Below are 16302 nucleotides of genomic sequence, written 5' to 3'. Positions count from 1 at the left end.
GCACACCTAGAATCTGCTGTGCACACAGTTTGCAATACACTTTCTTCCTGTTACAGCTGGGCCTCCAATTCGTAGGGCTCAGGGTGCACACAGAGATAGGTACAAAACAATTTGGGGTGTCTAAAATTCAGAACTTGGGTCTCCTCCACCATTATATCCCCATGGAGACAGAGAATACAAATAGGACCCTGGGGTGTGGCTCAAAAGCTTTTCAACGGTGTCCAGACAGGAGCATGCTACCCAAACTTGAAAAAAAATAAAAATAAAGGAAACTTCTATAATTTATATAAAATACCCATTAAGGGGGACATTCTATAAATGGCACTCATTCAGCACTGAAAAAAACCATCTGTGTGAATCATTTGCATGCAAACTTTTTAGTGTATCAATAGCTCTTTCTGAATTGGTAAAAAAAAAAATCAGATCAGTGCAGACCCATATGATTTTAACAATCCTCTTAGTGCATCTAGGCCTCAGATTTGGGCATGCTGCCAAGATGCATGCACAACTTAATTGGCTAATGAGATGTTAACCACTGGATGCTAACAACCAAATTTTTCTTTTTGTGAATGCTCTGTATTATTTATTGTTTGTTTACTGTCGCTTAATAAAAATTGTTTCAAATTAGAGAAGTTGGAGGGAAGCTTAGTCCGTCCCCCTTGTAGGCCCGCCAGTTCAAAATGGCAGGCCTTTCTCCTCCCTGGTGCATCATGTGATACAAGGGGAGGAGCCTAAGGTCCTGATTGGCTCAGATGCCTAAGGCTCCTTCCAAGGGTTAGAATGGTATTCTAACATCTATTAACATCAATATATACTGAGCAAACATCCCCCCCAACAATCTCTCTAACCCAGAACCCAGTAAATACTTCCCCCCCACCCAAGGAAGAAAGCCTGAAACAAATGGCATGAGAGGGTGGTACTCTTAACCCCCCCAATGCAAAAATTCAAAATAAGCTCTCCAGCAGTAACCCCCCCTCCAAAGCAACTCTGGACCCCCCAGACAGCATATACTATCACAACAAATGATACCCCATTCCCCCAGCCCTCACCCCCAACCACAAAGAAGAAAGAAGGAGAAGAGAAAAAAAGAGAAAGTAGAAGATGAAGAGAAAACTTAAGTGCATTCAAGCAGTTCCGCCAAGCCCAATAAGATGGTGGAGCAGGATCAACCCAAGCCGCAAGGATCACTCTCTTTCACAGGGCTCCAACTTTCCAAATAAACTGACGGTGACCCCGTTGTGGAAGCCAAAAGGCTTCATATTTATCTAGCAGAAAACTTGCCACCGACAGGAGCACTGGATGAGCAAAGAGGGTTTCCACATACAGCAAGAGCCATCTCCAAAAAGACTTAACTTTAGGACATCCCCAAAAAGCATGAAAGGAGGAATGTGGCTGTAAAGTGCACTTCTGACAAAGGGGGGATTCAGCCTAACCAACATAATAGAGTTGACTACGCGTAAGATAGCCTCGATGGATAACACGAAATTGACATTCACGGAGCTCAGCGCTCACAGAGATGCTAGGAGTTCTATGAATCAGAGCAATGAGATCCAATGAATCTGCAGGGAGGCCCAAATCCCGTAACCAGCAAGCATGTAACGCTTCCTGGTCTGCAAGAGCACCTAAATGTTGCAGATTTTTATACAATCCTGTAACAACGGGATCTGGATAGCTCCTACTACCTCCCAGACACCCCTACCCAGCATCTCCCTCAAATAACTAATAGACCACACACATATTTGGTATAAATAGCCGCAGCTCAATTTATTAACAAAACAGGGAATAATTTGCATAAATTAACATCCACAAGCATTAATTTCCATATAACAAATCAGCAGCTCCTCCCGAGCTATCCGGTGTAACCATCAACAAAGTTTCCCCCGATCCTGCCATGAACAGCAAGAGTCTGAGGGGTGGCATGACCTCATGCCCCATTAACTGATTCAGTAGACCCCCGGGCACGGCTCCCCGCCGGCCCACCGCTCATCGCCGGATGAGCCCCAGCACCCAGTAGCTCGGGAGACCCGCCACAGGACTGTAAACATACAGGCCCCCCCCAATAAAGGGAGCTGCGGCTGTCAATGTAAGGCAAGGACCCTCTCACAACCCGATGCAAAATCATCGAGGAGAAGATCCCAACCCACCGCCGACAAATGAACCCCGTCCATGTGAAACAAACCAGCACAAGATACATCCACCCACTCATGCAATAATTGCATACCCCCTTGACTAACAACCCACTTACCCACTTGCCTATTCAATTTCGACAACCCCCGGGTCCAACGCCGAGACGCTAAACAACGAGGGCGGGGCACAATATCAGACCAAATCAATAAAACCCCAGGAAACCAATCCAATACAACCCTGAGGTCATCCTTGATGAGATTCACTAAGTCCTTCCCGGAACATGCATCCACATCGTTCCCCCCAAGGTGCAACAACAGTAAATCAGGATGACGAGGCCGCGAACGAAGGCGCTCAAGCAACAGCAGCAATTGACTCCAGCGCATCCCACGTTGACCCCACCAAGATACATGCAGTCCCTGATGACTCAGTCCCAAATGGCGACCACCAGGACGGATAGCTGCTCTCTCCGCCTCCCAGTGTGTAAAGGAGTGGCCAACGATCCACAAGGAATAAGAATGCCCACTGGAACCTGAAAGAAAAAACAAGAACAGCTAACCAACAACAAAGACAACCCAAGGTGAGTATCATAGGGAGCTTTAGCATGATAAATACAACAAACCTACACACCCAAGTCCTTACGAAGCGCCCCGCCCCGAATTCAACACACAGGAAGACCCTTCTCGACGAATGTACCCCCGGGAAGCATCAGAAGCCCAACGCCCCAACCGCTGTATGCCCTCCCTAAACATGCCAGCCATGCTCGCACTCGTAGCCGCTCCAATTCTAAAGGAATGAGTCCCGTAAGCAGCCGGGTTCTCCCCACAGCGGTCCAATGCCAAACGTAAAACCGCCTGAAACTGATAACGCGTAAGCGGAGCACCCTGAGCGTGAACAAACAATGCGGAACCCCCGACCGGACGAATCTCCAGAAAAGCTCGCATCCGTGTAACCGGACACGAGCGACAAGCAGCTACTGAATGTAAAACTACCCAGTGCCCCCATGCACTCTGATCCGTCTTGGAGCTAACGATAATAATAATAATAATAATTTTATTCTTATATACCGCCATGCCCATCGAGTTCTAGGCGGTTCACAATAATTACATTAGGATCCGCATTGACATGCCGATTTACAAACAATGTTTTGGGTTTACAGGCAATGTATTGGGTATACAAACAATGTATTGGATTTAGAACACCTTCTGCCGAACATGGCTGAAGAAGAGGGAGTGGGAAGTAGAGAAGGAGGAAAGCGATAAGTAGCCGCACCATCGACGCCTGAAGTCGAACATGCTGAACCAACAGGCCACGCGAGCCTAAGCGAGCCAAAGGACTTACCAACAACTCGCTCACCCGCAACGCCCCAAAAAACGCGATGGCAAAAGCAGCCTGAAACAAACATATTTCATAAGGCGAACTAGCCACTTCCACCAACGCATCCATTAACCGAAGGAGTAACTCGTGGGTGATGGGCAACCGCGTGTCCCGAGGACATGGGTGCACACGCCCCATTGCTCGAAGCAGGCGTTGTACCAAGAATCCGGAAACAGGGCAAGCCCAACCTAACGCCCTGCAAAAGAACGAGAAGCCTGCTAAGCGACTGCGAACCACACCCCTAGATGTATGAGCCTGAAAAGACGACAGCACGAAATCCGCCAACAAGGATTCGGCCACATCGCCCGGGCACCAGCCACGCTCTGCCAGAAAAGATGCCACCAATCGAAAGCCCGCAGCATAATGCGACCACGTAGAATCCACTACTGACAAGCGGAGCATTTCCCATATTCCTTCCTGACCAGGTTCCATAAATGTGCAGGCATCGGCGAACCTTCCACCCGAGCATCCGGCGCCAACTGTCGAAACTGCAAAAAATTGAAACGAGACAAGGCATCAGCAATTCCATTCTGCAAACCTGGAACATGACGCGCTCGTATATACAAGTTCAACCGCAAACAACGCAATACGAGCTCTCGCATCAACGAATTTACCGCCAGACAACGCGCAGCTTGTTTATTAACTACCGCAACCACTCCCAAATTAACGCACCAAAAAACTACCCGCCGATTACACAACACATCCGCCCACAGCTCACAGGCCACCACAAGGGGAAACAACTCCAATAATGTGATATTTTTAGTAATACCCGAGCTAACCCAATCTTCCGGCCACCGTTCAGCACACCAGGCACCACGACAAAATAGACCAAAACCTACGCCTCCTGCGGCATCAGAGTACAACTCCAAATCCAAACTAGACACCGCAGGCGCCTGAATAGGCACCGTTCCATTAAATTCATGCAAGAAACGCGCCCACATACGAAGGTCAGCACGTACTCCAGCCGAAATACGTAAAAAATGTCTACGGTCACGCACCCCAGAAGTAGCCGCAGCCAGCCTTCGGGAAAATGCACGACCCATAAGCAACACTCTACAAACGAAATTAAGTGATCCCAACAAGGACTGAACAATTTGCAAAGTCGATTTAGGAGCCACAAGCACCCGCTCAATGAGCCCTAACAACTGTCGAACTTTCATCTCCGGAAGACATGTAACCATGGCATCCGTATCGAGCTCTATCCCCAAAAACACCAAAGAGGTAACCGGACCCTCGGACTTGTCCCCAGCTAACAGAACACCAAACTCAGCTGACAGTTCCTCAAAAGCCCTCTTTAAACTCGCACAGACCATGCTGTCACCTGCACCCACAAATAAGAAGTCATCCAAATAGTGCACTACTGAAGCAATCCCCTCCCGCTGCACCAACACCCAATGCAAGAACGAACTGAACTTTTCAAAATAAGCACACGAAATGGAACAACCCATCGGCAGACAACGATCGTAAAAGTACAAACCGTCAAATCGAAAACCCAACAACGGAAAGGACTGTGGATGAATCGGCAACAACCGAAAGGCCGATTCAATATCAACTTTAGCCAAAAGGGCTCCCTGTCCTGCCTCCACTATAAGCCGCAACGCACAGTCAAAGGATGCATACCGAACAGAACACAAATCTCGCGGAATGCCTTCATTGACCGAATGACCCAAAGGTCGAGACAAGTTATGAATGAGACGAAACTGCCCTGGAACCTTTTTAGGAATTACCGCCAAAGACGATATAATCATCTGAGCAAAAGGAGGCTCCCGAAAAGGACCGGCAATACGCCCCAACCGCAATTCCTCCGATAACTTGGTTCGAACAATGCACCACAACTGGGAAACCGAGGAGGCATTCTGAACCCGCCCCCTAACCAAAGACCCCTGAAAAGGTATAACAAAACCAGAAGTAAAACCCGCTTCCAAAAAGGCAGCCACCTCCCGCGGCCTATACTTCCGAAGCCAAGGACGCATCGCCCCAATTCGTATAGGAGTCGGTAACAGCACCGCAAAATCACTTCCCTGCTCCTCCTGCAGCACCGCCACTCCTCTTGGGACACTTGAGGGCTGCATGTGCCTGTCCACAGACCGAGCAGGCATGTCTAAATTTACAGTCGGTGAAGGGGCAACTGGACTTATTAAATTTCCAACACACGTCCGACCCAGCAGCGGAACCTCCACCGACCCCCCCTCGAAAAGGCCGCCCACCGCCTGCAGAGCCGGGGGCAACCTTACCAACCTGATTAGACAGAGACTTAGACGCCATGTGAGTAAGCCACAAATTCACATCCTGGGTGCCCCAAGACATAAACCTGTTCTCTTCCATTTTGTCTCGAAAAGCCTCGTCATAATTTAACCAGGCCCAACCGCCAAACCTCTGAAACAAATCTAAAACAGAATCTGCATAGGACAACAATAAACCGTAGTCCTGTGGATTTGCGTGCCCCCAGACGCTGGCCAGCCGCAAAAAAGCCCGCACCCAATTAAGAATTGACCGCGCCACCGGGAAAGGTTTAGTCTCCTTCCGATCTTTTTTGGATTTTTTAGAACCCCGTCTGTGAGCCCTGCCCTCTAACAAGCGAAAAATATCCACACAAGACCGCCGGCGAATTTTGCGATGCAAAGAGCGAGGCACCCGTTCCCAAAGCTCTGACAGAGCAACTAACGCAGGAGCCCCACGTACACCACCCGAAGAAACCGTAAGATCACCTCCCGCAGAAAGCTCGACCCTGCCTGCAGGCCCCTTTGACGATGACGACGAAGCAGACGAAGACGACGAGGAAGACCCCGTCGACGAGGAAGATGACTCGCCCCGCCGCCGTCTACACTTGTATTTTTTCCCGCGTGCTTTTCCCGCAAGAGCAACCTGAGCAGGCGCCACATTACCCTGTGAAGAAGATCCTTGGTCCACAACTCCTCTTGGAGAGATGCCGCTGACAGCAGTCCCACTCGACGAAACAGGTCCTGAAGCCGAGACGCCTCGAACAGCAACCCCAGGCAAGGAAGACGAAAGACGAGAAGGTCCCGCAGCGCCACCGCCAACAGCTACCACACCACCGAGCGCCGAACTGCGCTCCAAACCGGAACAGCCAGGCCTCTCAGATGTACTTGCAGCTCCCATGTCAGACACTCCAGGATCATGACCACCGGGAATAAAAGCAGGCACCTGTGGAGACCAAGAAAACAAAGAGGCAGGACCAGGCAAAATACTCCCAGCCATACCCATAAGGACACCCCAGCTAGCACCATAACTGCAACTGGGCATAATACCCATAGCCATAGGGCCAACAGAGCTCCCCCCCCCCCATTGAGAAACCGAGGGCCCCACTCCGCTAACTGAAGACCCTGGACCCCAGGAAGGAGAACCCCAACCAGGACCCCAACCCCCAGGAAAAACGCCAGCCCAAGACGTAGACGCTCCCCCGACAGGAGCAGCCCCATAGCCGAAACAATCCATCCCCCTACCTACACTAAAAACATGAGGAGACCCACAGGGCTCTAAATTACCCATCCCACGAAGCCCACTAGCAGCAGCCCCGTCTCTAAGTGGTCCCAAACCCCCCATCTACCCCTGGGTGAGCCAAAGAAGCAGCATCCGTGGTCACAGAAACCCTCCCACTCGACTCCAACGGCACAGAGACGGCACATGGAGCTGCAGGCAAAAAAGCTGTTACTGAAGCCCCGCCCACGCGTGAAACAGACGAGCTGCGGCCGGCCGAAACAGCCCCACTCGAGCTGGACGACGAAACCGCCTGAAACCTAGCCTTACCCCCAGAAACCCCCACTGATCCAACGCTCCCCCGAGTCCTTTCCAAACCGGCTATGGCCATAGCCGACAACGCGGCAGTCTTAGAACGGCGCACCGGCCGAACCCTCTCATCTCCAGTGCCCCGACCCACCTGCTGCGCTGGCTCCTCACAAAATGAATCGCCTGCTAGAATGGAAATTTCTGCAACATCTCCCTCAGCGCCAACACCCAACAAGCCGCCGGACTCCATGACGCCCCGCACTGTCGATCAAGACCTAGCACCGCACCAGCAACCGCCGACACAGACCAACACCAGCTCTCAGCAACCGCCGAAAAAAGCCACCCTGGAGGACTCGGAAAAAAGAAGTCCTCCAAGGTCCCGGCTTTTAAAAGTTTCCTCCAGCCACGCCCCTTAGCAACCACCAATCGCGCTCCTATCTTAACGCGACCCGACTTCCCCTATGGCTCTGCCTTCCTATTTCTCTTCCCCTAACTAGCCTACCCATGGGCACCTAGGGCTCCCAGCCCCGTGTTAGCTTTCGCCCTTCGAGACAGGCTCTCGGGCTACTTTAAATTGTAAACCCATCAGCCAAGTAAGGTGCCATACGGCCCCCGATCCTAGCATCAATATAAAAAGCAAGACCCATAGGATCTAGAGTGCTTATGTAATGCTGCAATTGGTAAAATGCCAGAAAATCACCGGTACCCAGCTGACCATCATGCTGGATATCCACCCACGACTGCAGGGAGCCATCCTCACGCAAGACATGCATAAGCAAAGTCAGAGTGCATACACTGAAAACTAGCACTATCAGACCCTGACAGAAAGTGCAAATTAACAGAAAGAGGCAGAAATCTAGTAATCCTAGGGTTCCCATGCCAAGCAGTTATCAAAACCGACCAAATCCGTCTCAAGGAGTCCAAAAGTAAACTACGTTTTAGGAAAGCCGGGAGATGCAGCCGAGACACCTGAATAATTGAAAGAATATGCCAGGGAATAAACAAGGCCAATTCCAATTGTTTAGGGGTAAAGTCCTGTCTGTCAGAAAACTAATCTCCCAAGTAACATATTAAGCAGGCTAAATTATAACAACGAAAGTCTGGTAACCCAAGGTCACCCCATCCCCAGGTCAACACCATATACCGCAAGACCAACCGTGGCTTCTTCCCTTTCCAACAAAACCGAGAAAGTAAAGAATTGAGACAGCGAATATCCTTTTTCAGAAGCCAGAGCGGCAAAAGCTGTAGCGTATACAACCATTTGGGGAACAAAGTCATACAGATCTACTATCGGTTCCGTCTTTAAAAATAGTGGGTACAAGGAGAAATGAAATGTTTTCTGTTTTAGCTCCTCAAACTTGGAACACTCTGTCACTCTTTATCAGAAAAGAAAAAGATCTCATCTCTTTTAAAAAACTTTTAAAAACATTTTTATTTAATGATGCTTTTACTAACTAATCATTCAAGCCTATGTTCACTTTTATAAATTAATTTTTTTTTCTTTCTCCCCCCTTCCTTGTGTTTTTACCCTTTTTATGTTTTTCTAGACTGAGATAATTGTAACTTTCTTTCCCTTTCCCCTTTTATATCTTGTTTGTCACTAAACCACATGTATAAAGAAACCTATAAATTTCCAGATTTTTTACATGTGTTTCAATAATATTTGTTTTCTAAATTGCTGTTTTAAAATTGTTTTAAGATTGTCTGTTCCCCCATAAGCTGTTTTTAAATTGTTCATCGCTTAGAATGTTTTATATAGGCGATTTATTAAATAAACTTGAACTTGAACTCTCCCATATAAAGATAAAGGAAGGGAAGACTACCGCGTTAGACAATCCTTCATTATCTGAAACAGTCGGTCCACATTTATATGATATAAAGTAGAGGTGGAGCCAGTAAGAAAAACACCAAGATAGCAAAAGGATGAGGAGGTCCACTGCAGAGGAAAAGGACCCGGCCAGGTCTCCCGCAGCTGCGGGGATGTAGGGAGTGCTAAAGACTTCAAGGTTTACCCTAAAGACAAAGTAGTCCCCATATTCCTGAAAAGTCTCCATCAAATTGGGCAAGGACGTAACTGGGCTGGAAAGCTGGACCAGAAGTTCATCCGCATAGGCCAAAATCTTAAACTCCTGCACTTCCACTCGTATACCCTGAATAGCTGAATTATCAAGGATGTCTCTAAGTAAAGGGTCTACAGTCAACGCAAATAGCAGCAGCAAGAGGAAACAGCCTTGGAGAGTGCCCCAAAAAATGTCAAAAGAAGAAGAATGCCCATTAGCCCACACCATATCTTTGGGTAAAGTATACAAAGTCTGAACGGTAGCTCAAAAAAAGCCGCTCAAGCCATAGCGATTGAGCACCGCAAAGAGAAATGACCAGGACACCCGGTCGAATGCCTTTTCACTGTCGAAGCTAATCAGCAGAGATGGAATATGAAGGCGTTCCACAAATTCCATAGTAGCAAGAATAGACCTGAGACTGCGAGCACTAGGGCGACCTCGCACAAAGCCCACCTGTGGAGAGGTTACCAGAGAAAGCAAGCACCGTGCCAGTCTGTTGGCCAAGATCTTAGCAAAGAGTTTTGCCTCCACATTTAAAAGGGAAATAGGGTGATAAGAAGAATGTGTAGGATCTTTATTGGGTTTCAACAGGACCACAATGCACGCAGTAGTGAGGGAGTCAGGCAGATGACCTTGGTGAACAAAGTCATTAAAGGTAGCAGCCAAAAATCGGGGACACAGACTCCCGCAATCACTTATAAAATTCATCAGTGCTTGGCGCTTTCAACAAGGGGCCCTCCTATATGGCAAACGCGATCTCATCGGCGGTAACGGGTACCTGAAGGGAAACATAGAAACATAGAAACATAGAAAGATGACGGCAGAAAAGGGCTATAGCCCATCAAGTCTGCCCACTCTACTGACCCACCCCATTAAGTTTGAGTACTAATGACCTAGTTCCTTAACTCGACCCTTGTAAGGATCCTACTAGTGCATCCCATTTATTCTTAAAGTCAATAACGCTGGTGGCCTTGATCACCTGCTCTGGAAGCTTGTTCCAGTGATCTACAACCCTTTCTGTGAAGAAATACTTCCTTATGTCACTGTCGAATTTCCCTCCTCTGAGTTTGAATGGATGCCCCCTTGTGACCGAGGGTCCCCTGAGAAAGAAGATGTCTTCTTCCACCTCGACACGTCCCGTGATGTATTTAAATGTCTCAATCATGTCCCCCCTCTCCCTGCGCTCCTCTAGAGTGTAGAGCTGCAATTTGTTTAGTCTTTCTTTGTACGAGAGACCCTTGAGCCCCGAGATCATCCTAGTGGCCATCCGCTGAACCGACTCAACTCTAAGCACGTCTTTACGGTAATGTGGCCTCCAGAATTGCACACAGTACTCCAGATGAGGTCTCACCATGGTTCTGTACAGTGGCATTATGACTTCAGATTTGCGGCTAACGAAGCTTCTATTGATACATCCCATAAGTTGCCTTGCTTTGGATGAGGCCTTCTCTACTTGTTTGGCGGCCTTCATGTCTGCACTGATGATTACTCCCAAGTCTCTTTCTTCTGAAGTCCTAGCTAGTGTTTCTCCATTTAAGGTGTAAGGATTGCATGGATTTCTGCTACCGAGATGCATAACCTTACATTTCTTAGCGTTGAAGCCCAGCTGCCATGTCGAGGACCAGTTTTCCAACGTAAGCAGATCCTGCGTCATACTATCCTGCAGATTGCTTTCACTTACTATATTACATAGTTTGGCGTCATCAGCGAATAGAGTTACTTTACCCTGAAGCCCTTGGGTCAAGTCTCTTATGAATATGTTAAAAAGGAGTGGACCCAGGACCTAGCCTTGTGGCACTCCGCTGGTCACCTCCGATGTCTCAGAGAGGGTGCCGTTGACCACCACCCTCTGACGTCTTCCACTCAGCCAATCTTTGACCCATGCAATTAGTGTCTCACCTAACCCCATAGATTTCATCTTGTTTAATAGTCTACGGTGTGGGACGCTGTCGAAAGCTTTACTGAAATCTAAGTACACTATGTCCAGAGACTCTCCCGAGTCCAGCTTTCCTGTTACCCAATCAAAGAAGCCGATAAGATTGGATTGGCATGACCTACCCCTAGTGAATCCATGTTGACTAGGATCCCTTAGATTCCCCTCATCCAAAATCGTGTCTAATTTACATTTAAGTAATGTTTCCATGAGTTTACACACTATTGATGTGAGACTCACTGGTCTGTAATTTGCAGCCTCCGCTCTGCAACCCTTTTTGTGCAGAGGAACGACGTTAGCTGTTTTCCAGTCCAGGGGGACTCTCCCTGTACTTAGGGAGAGATTGAAGAGCATGGTTAATGGTTCCGCCAGGACATCGCACAGCTCCCTGAGTACTCGTGGGTGCAATTTGTCTGGTCCCATGGCTTTGCTCACCTTGAGTCTTGACAGTTCGCTGTAAACATCAGCTGGTGAGAACCCAAAATTCTGAAATGGGTCTTCCTTGCTTGGCTTTGCTTCCAGCTGTGGCCCGTGTCCAGGTGCCTCGCAGGTAAAGACTGAGCAGAAGTAATCGTTCAGTAGTTTGGCTTTTTCGGAATCTGTTTCCACATAAATCCCATCTGCTGTTCTAAGACGTACTATCCCGTTTGTGTTCTTCTGCCTGTCACTAATATACCTGAAGAAGGATTTGTCCCCTTTCTTAATGTTCTTTGCTAGAGTTTCTTCCACTCGAAGTTTGGCCTCCCTGACTGCTGTTTTGACCGCTGCAGACCTTGTTTTGTATTCAATGTTAGCTTCTTTCTCCCCGGTGCGTTTGTATGAAAGAAATGCTCTTTTCTTGTCCTTGACTAGGTGTGAGACCTCATCAGTGAACCAACGGGGTTTCTTCTTTCTTTGTTGTTTATTTACCGATTTTATGTAGCGGATAGTTGCTTCGTGTAGTGTCCTTTTCAGTGTTGACCACATAGCTTCCACTTCGTAAGTTGTTTCTTGAGCCTGTAGCGTCTGATGGACGAAATCGCCCATGCTTGCGAAGTCAGTGCCCCGGAAATTGAGTACCTTCGTTTTTGTTTGTGATCTAGGGAAGCCCTTTCTAAGGTTGAACCATACCATGTTATGGTCACTGGTTGCCAGCGTTTCTCCCACCGAGACTTCCGTGACGCTTTCCCCGTTCGTAAGTATCAGGTCCAGGATGGCCTGGGCCCTAGTGGGCTCTAGTACCATTTGTTTGAGCTGTACTCCCTTCATGGATGTTAATATCCTCTTGCTACTACAAGTTGTTGCTGAGAATGTGTTCCAGTCTACATCAGGCATGTTGAAGTCCCCTAACAGGACAACGTCCCCCCGTAAGGTGATATTCTCAATGTCTTCAATTAATTCTGTGTCTTTGTCCTCCGATTGTCTTGGAGGTCTGTATACCACACCGAGGTATAGGCATTTCTCTCCGCCTCTGGCCAGGTTTACCCAGACGGATTCCCCAGTGTACTTGACATCTGTGATCCTAGTTGTCTTGATGTTCTCTTTGATGTAAAGTGCTACCCCACCTCCCAACTTACCCTCTCTATCTTGGCGAAGCAGGTTATATCCTGGTATAGTTATATCCCACCCATGAGAGTCAGTGAACCATGTTTCGGATATTGCTACCATGTCTAGGTCTGCATTTACTATTTCTGTTTCTAGTTCTAGAAATTTATTCCCTAGGCTGTGTGCATTTACATACATAGCTCTCCACTCTTTGTGTCTAAACTCCTTTAGAGAGTTACCCATCTGAATTAGAGTGTCTCCTAGCGAATCTTTTGCAGCAAGGGTACTTACCTCTGACTTAGAAGTGGAGTTTTGGTTCACCTTATCAGGATTGTTACTTACTGCTCCGGTATATAAATGGGTACCCTCCCCCAACTTACCTAGTTTAAAGCCCTTCGAAGCAGGCGGGCTACTCGGTGTCCGAAGACGTTCTTACCTCTGTTGGTCAGGTGGAGTCCGTCTGATCCCTGGAGTCCCTGTAGTGCCTCCCCGTGATTCAGGAATCCGAAGTTCATTTCCCAGCACCATCGTTGTAGCCACTCATTTGTGATCAGGCAAAGTAGGCAATTCATGACTATCCAAGTACACAGAATTGTCCAACAAGTCCTCTGGAGAGGCATAAAGGGTTTTGTAGTAATCGGCAAAAAACGCATTAATTTTGTCATCGGTCAGGACCAGCCTACCATCCCGAGCACACATTTGCAATATCTGAGACTGCCCCTTAGAAGAGTGCGCCGCCCAAGCCAAATATCTGCCCCTCTGGTTCCCAAAACGATGAAATTGGTACTTATAAAAGACCAAAGATTTCTTAGTCCGGTCGTAAAGCAATTCTTGTAAGGCATATTAGGCTGCTATCAACTGAGAGCAAGAATCGGGAGTTGGATGTTGTCCTTATTGTTGGCGGCACCAACAGAGCTGAGCCTCTCGGTGCAAAATGTCCCTTTAACTTCTCTAAAAAGGTATGGGGGATTCAAAGGAAGAGGTGTTTCAGGGGACCTCCAGTGCCAGGAGGGAGGTGCGTACAGATGTCTAGGTCCACCTAAGGCTACTTACGGGCCAAGGTACACCCACGCCTAGCCTTAGGCGAGCTTAAGTGGGCTTGCGCGCCTCCCTAGGCTCCTGGAGGTGCCTCAATGTAGGCGGCCTGCCTCGAGAGGTTTTGTTTTAGAAAGTTGGCCGCCTACAATCAGGATGCTGTTTATAGAATTTGGTCCTTACTGTCCCGGAACAAAAATTGTTACATAGTGTAATGTTTCAAATTTGCTCACTGTTACAATTACACTTCCACTACATTTCATCTCTTTGTTTATATAGGATTCCTCCTGCTCTCTTCTTCCTTGGTCTCTATGTTCCCCTCAAGTACCTGGTACTCAATGAAGCCCCAAACTCTACTCCTACTCAGTCTTTCAGTACCAGTAATATTCATACAGCTTTAAAAAGAAGTCTTAGTTGCCTCTTTTTACTTTTGTTCCCTCACTCCACACACAAACAAATTATATTCAGCCTCTCCTTTAGGGATTTTTTTCATTATAATCCAGATTCCCCAAGATCCCTCTGGGTCAAGGTTAGCATATGTACTCTCAACTTGGGTCCTACCTTCTCCCTTGCAGGGGTAGGAAATTTCAGTCCTCGAGAGCCAGAGCCAGGACAGGTTTTCAGGATATCCACAATAAATATGCATGAGATAGATTTGCATCTCAAGAAGGCAGTGCATGCAAATCCATCTCGTACATATTCATTGTGGATATCCTGAAAACCTGACCTGGCTCGGGCTCTCAAGGACTGGAATTGCCTACCCCTGCACTAGATCATCCACATGGGGGGACTCAAGACAGTTGCTCTGTGTCTCTTTTGCTCCCAAGATGTAGCACATTCACCAGATTCACTTCTTCCTTTTCTCCAAAAGGAGGGATTCTCTTTGGATCTTTGCTCCTTACTTCTTGCATGCTGTGTCCCCAGGTATTAAGCTCAGATTTTGACACAAACATCTGCTTCACTCCCTGCCTTTCCCTTATCCTCCACTTCCTTCTTTGCCATCTTGGGTTGAGGACCAAACTCCTCACTGGACCTCCAGATGGGAAGCCCACTTTTTGACTCCATACATTTCTGGACTGCAGTGAATAAAAGCACAGCTCCCCATTTCTCCTTCCAGGAAGAAGGAAGGAAAAGTGAGTGTCACAAAAGAAAGTATGACATCTCCTTGGAAAGAAAGTGTGGTACCATCAGAACTGACACTCTAGATTATGTAAATCAGAAATAGGAATCCCTGTCGAACAAGGCCCACAACTCCGAAAATCGCCGAGCTGCAGCCAAGGCCACAAGAAACCCCGTGCTCAACAGCACAGCCCTTTAGAGTCTCAAAAGACAAGGATGAAAGAAGCCTTCGGTAAACTGAGAAGTACCCTAAGACTGCACCCCGGACAGGGCTTTCCCAGAGTTTAACGAATATACTGTACTCCGTTCGGGAGCAGTACCACATGAGGCTGAGCAGTAAGCGAAGAGCAATATACCTAGCCCTTGTAACCAGCTAAGAATGGCACAGGAAGCGGAAGGGTATTGAACGCTATGCCCTTGGCAATCCACTCGTGCCAAAAAAGAACTCTGGAAGGGTGCAAATGTGGAGAAGTACCCATGACAGGAAAAAAAAACCTCCAAAAGGAAGCAGAAGCCACAGATCTGCATCACCTGGATAAGAGAAAAAAACAACCTGCTTCGCATAACCTTTACATGTCAGCCATGACATTTCAAAAGCTAGGCCGTAATACCAAAGTAGTACGAATACCCAAGTTGATCGGACTCTAATTGAGCAAACCTGGAGATACCAGAAAACTCAACAGTCCGGCTGTCGCAAGACTCATCAGATCCGCATAGCAAGGATGGCGCAGCCAAACCAGAGAGTCTACAAATACTGTGCCCTGAAAGCGAGCTGGAGATGACAAATCCAAGCCATCAACCGCCAGGGGAAAACATTGAAAAAAGAGAAATCAGAGGCGAGAAAGAAATCACACTGCTACCCCCTCTGACTCCCACTCCCTGTGCCTGCCGATGAAGCCAGGAAGCGTAGAATATCGAGACGAGGCCAAGAGGACTAGATCCAGGAGATCTCACTTCCAGAAAAAGATCCGGAACGCCTGAGCTAAAATGTTCAATTCCAGGAAGTAGAAGATTTCACCATGACCAACATGCACACGTGCTAGAGCGTACACAGCGCTGGACATTGTTACATACAAGAAAAGGGCCATGCTCAGATGTCATGGAGAGAAGTCTATCCAAACTCCTTACCTGCCCCATAAAATGATCTGTCAACAGAAGAGGAAGGTGAGGGTCCACCCATTGAAGTAGAACCACAACCTTACCCACCAACTGAGCATAGCACAAACTGCCCCGGCAGTAGAGCAATACCCCCATCAGCACACCGACTGAAAGGACCGGTAGTAACATTCCTGAAGAGTGGTCCGAAGCTCCCGACACCGCCTGACCATGCCCCAGAGAAGAAAAAGAACAAGTACTAAGGCGCCCCCTAAGACCAGATCCCTG

The 16302-nt window shown here is 48.0% G+C and overlaps 2 protein-coding genes across 3 annotated transcripts in view; both read right to left on the bottom strand.

Moving 5' to 3' along the window:
• SH2D4A (SH2 domain containing 4A) overlaps positions 1-16302 on the bottom strand; it is a 181031-nt gene that overhangs the window by 133823 nt on the left and 30906 nt on the right. The gene's annotated exons all lie outside the window — the stretch shown is intronic.
• On the bottom strand, positions 1862-6781 carry LOC117346024. The gene is made up of 2 exons (XM_033915246.1): positions 6387-6781; positions 1862-2656 (listed from the first exon to the last, which is right to left on the bottom strand). The coding sequence occupies exons 1-2, from the start codon at positions 6778-6780 to the stop codon at positions 2079-2081; spliced, it is 972 nt and encodes a 323-aa protein (XP_033771137.1). The 5' UTR covers position 6781; the 3' UTR covers positions 1862-2078.

Source organism: Geotrypetes seraphini, chromosome 1 (genome assembly GCF_902459505.1).
Source record: "Geotrypetes seraphini chromosome 1, aGeoSer1.1, whole genome shotgun sequence".
Taxonomy (NCBI): domain Eukaryota; kingdom Metazoa; phylum Chordata; class Amphibia; order Gymnophiona; family Dermophiidae; genus Geotrypetes; species Geotrypetes seraphini.
Note: the sequence above shows the minus strand (reverse complement) of the source record. Positions and strands in the feature narration are given on the sequence as shown.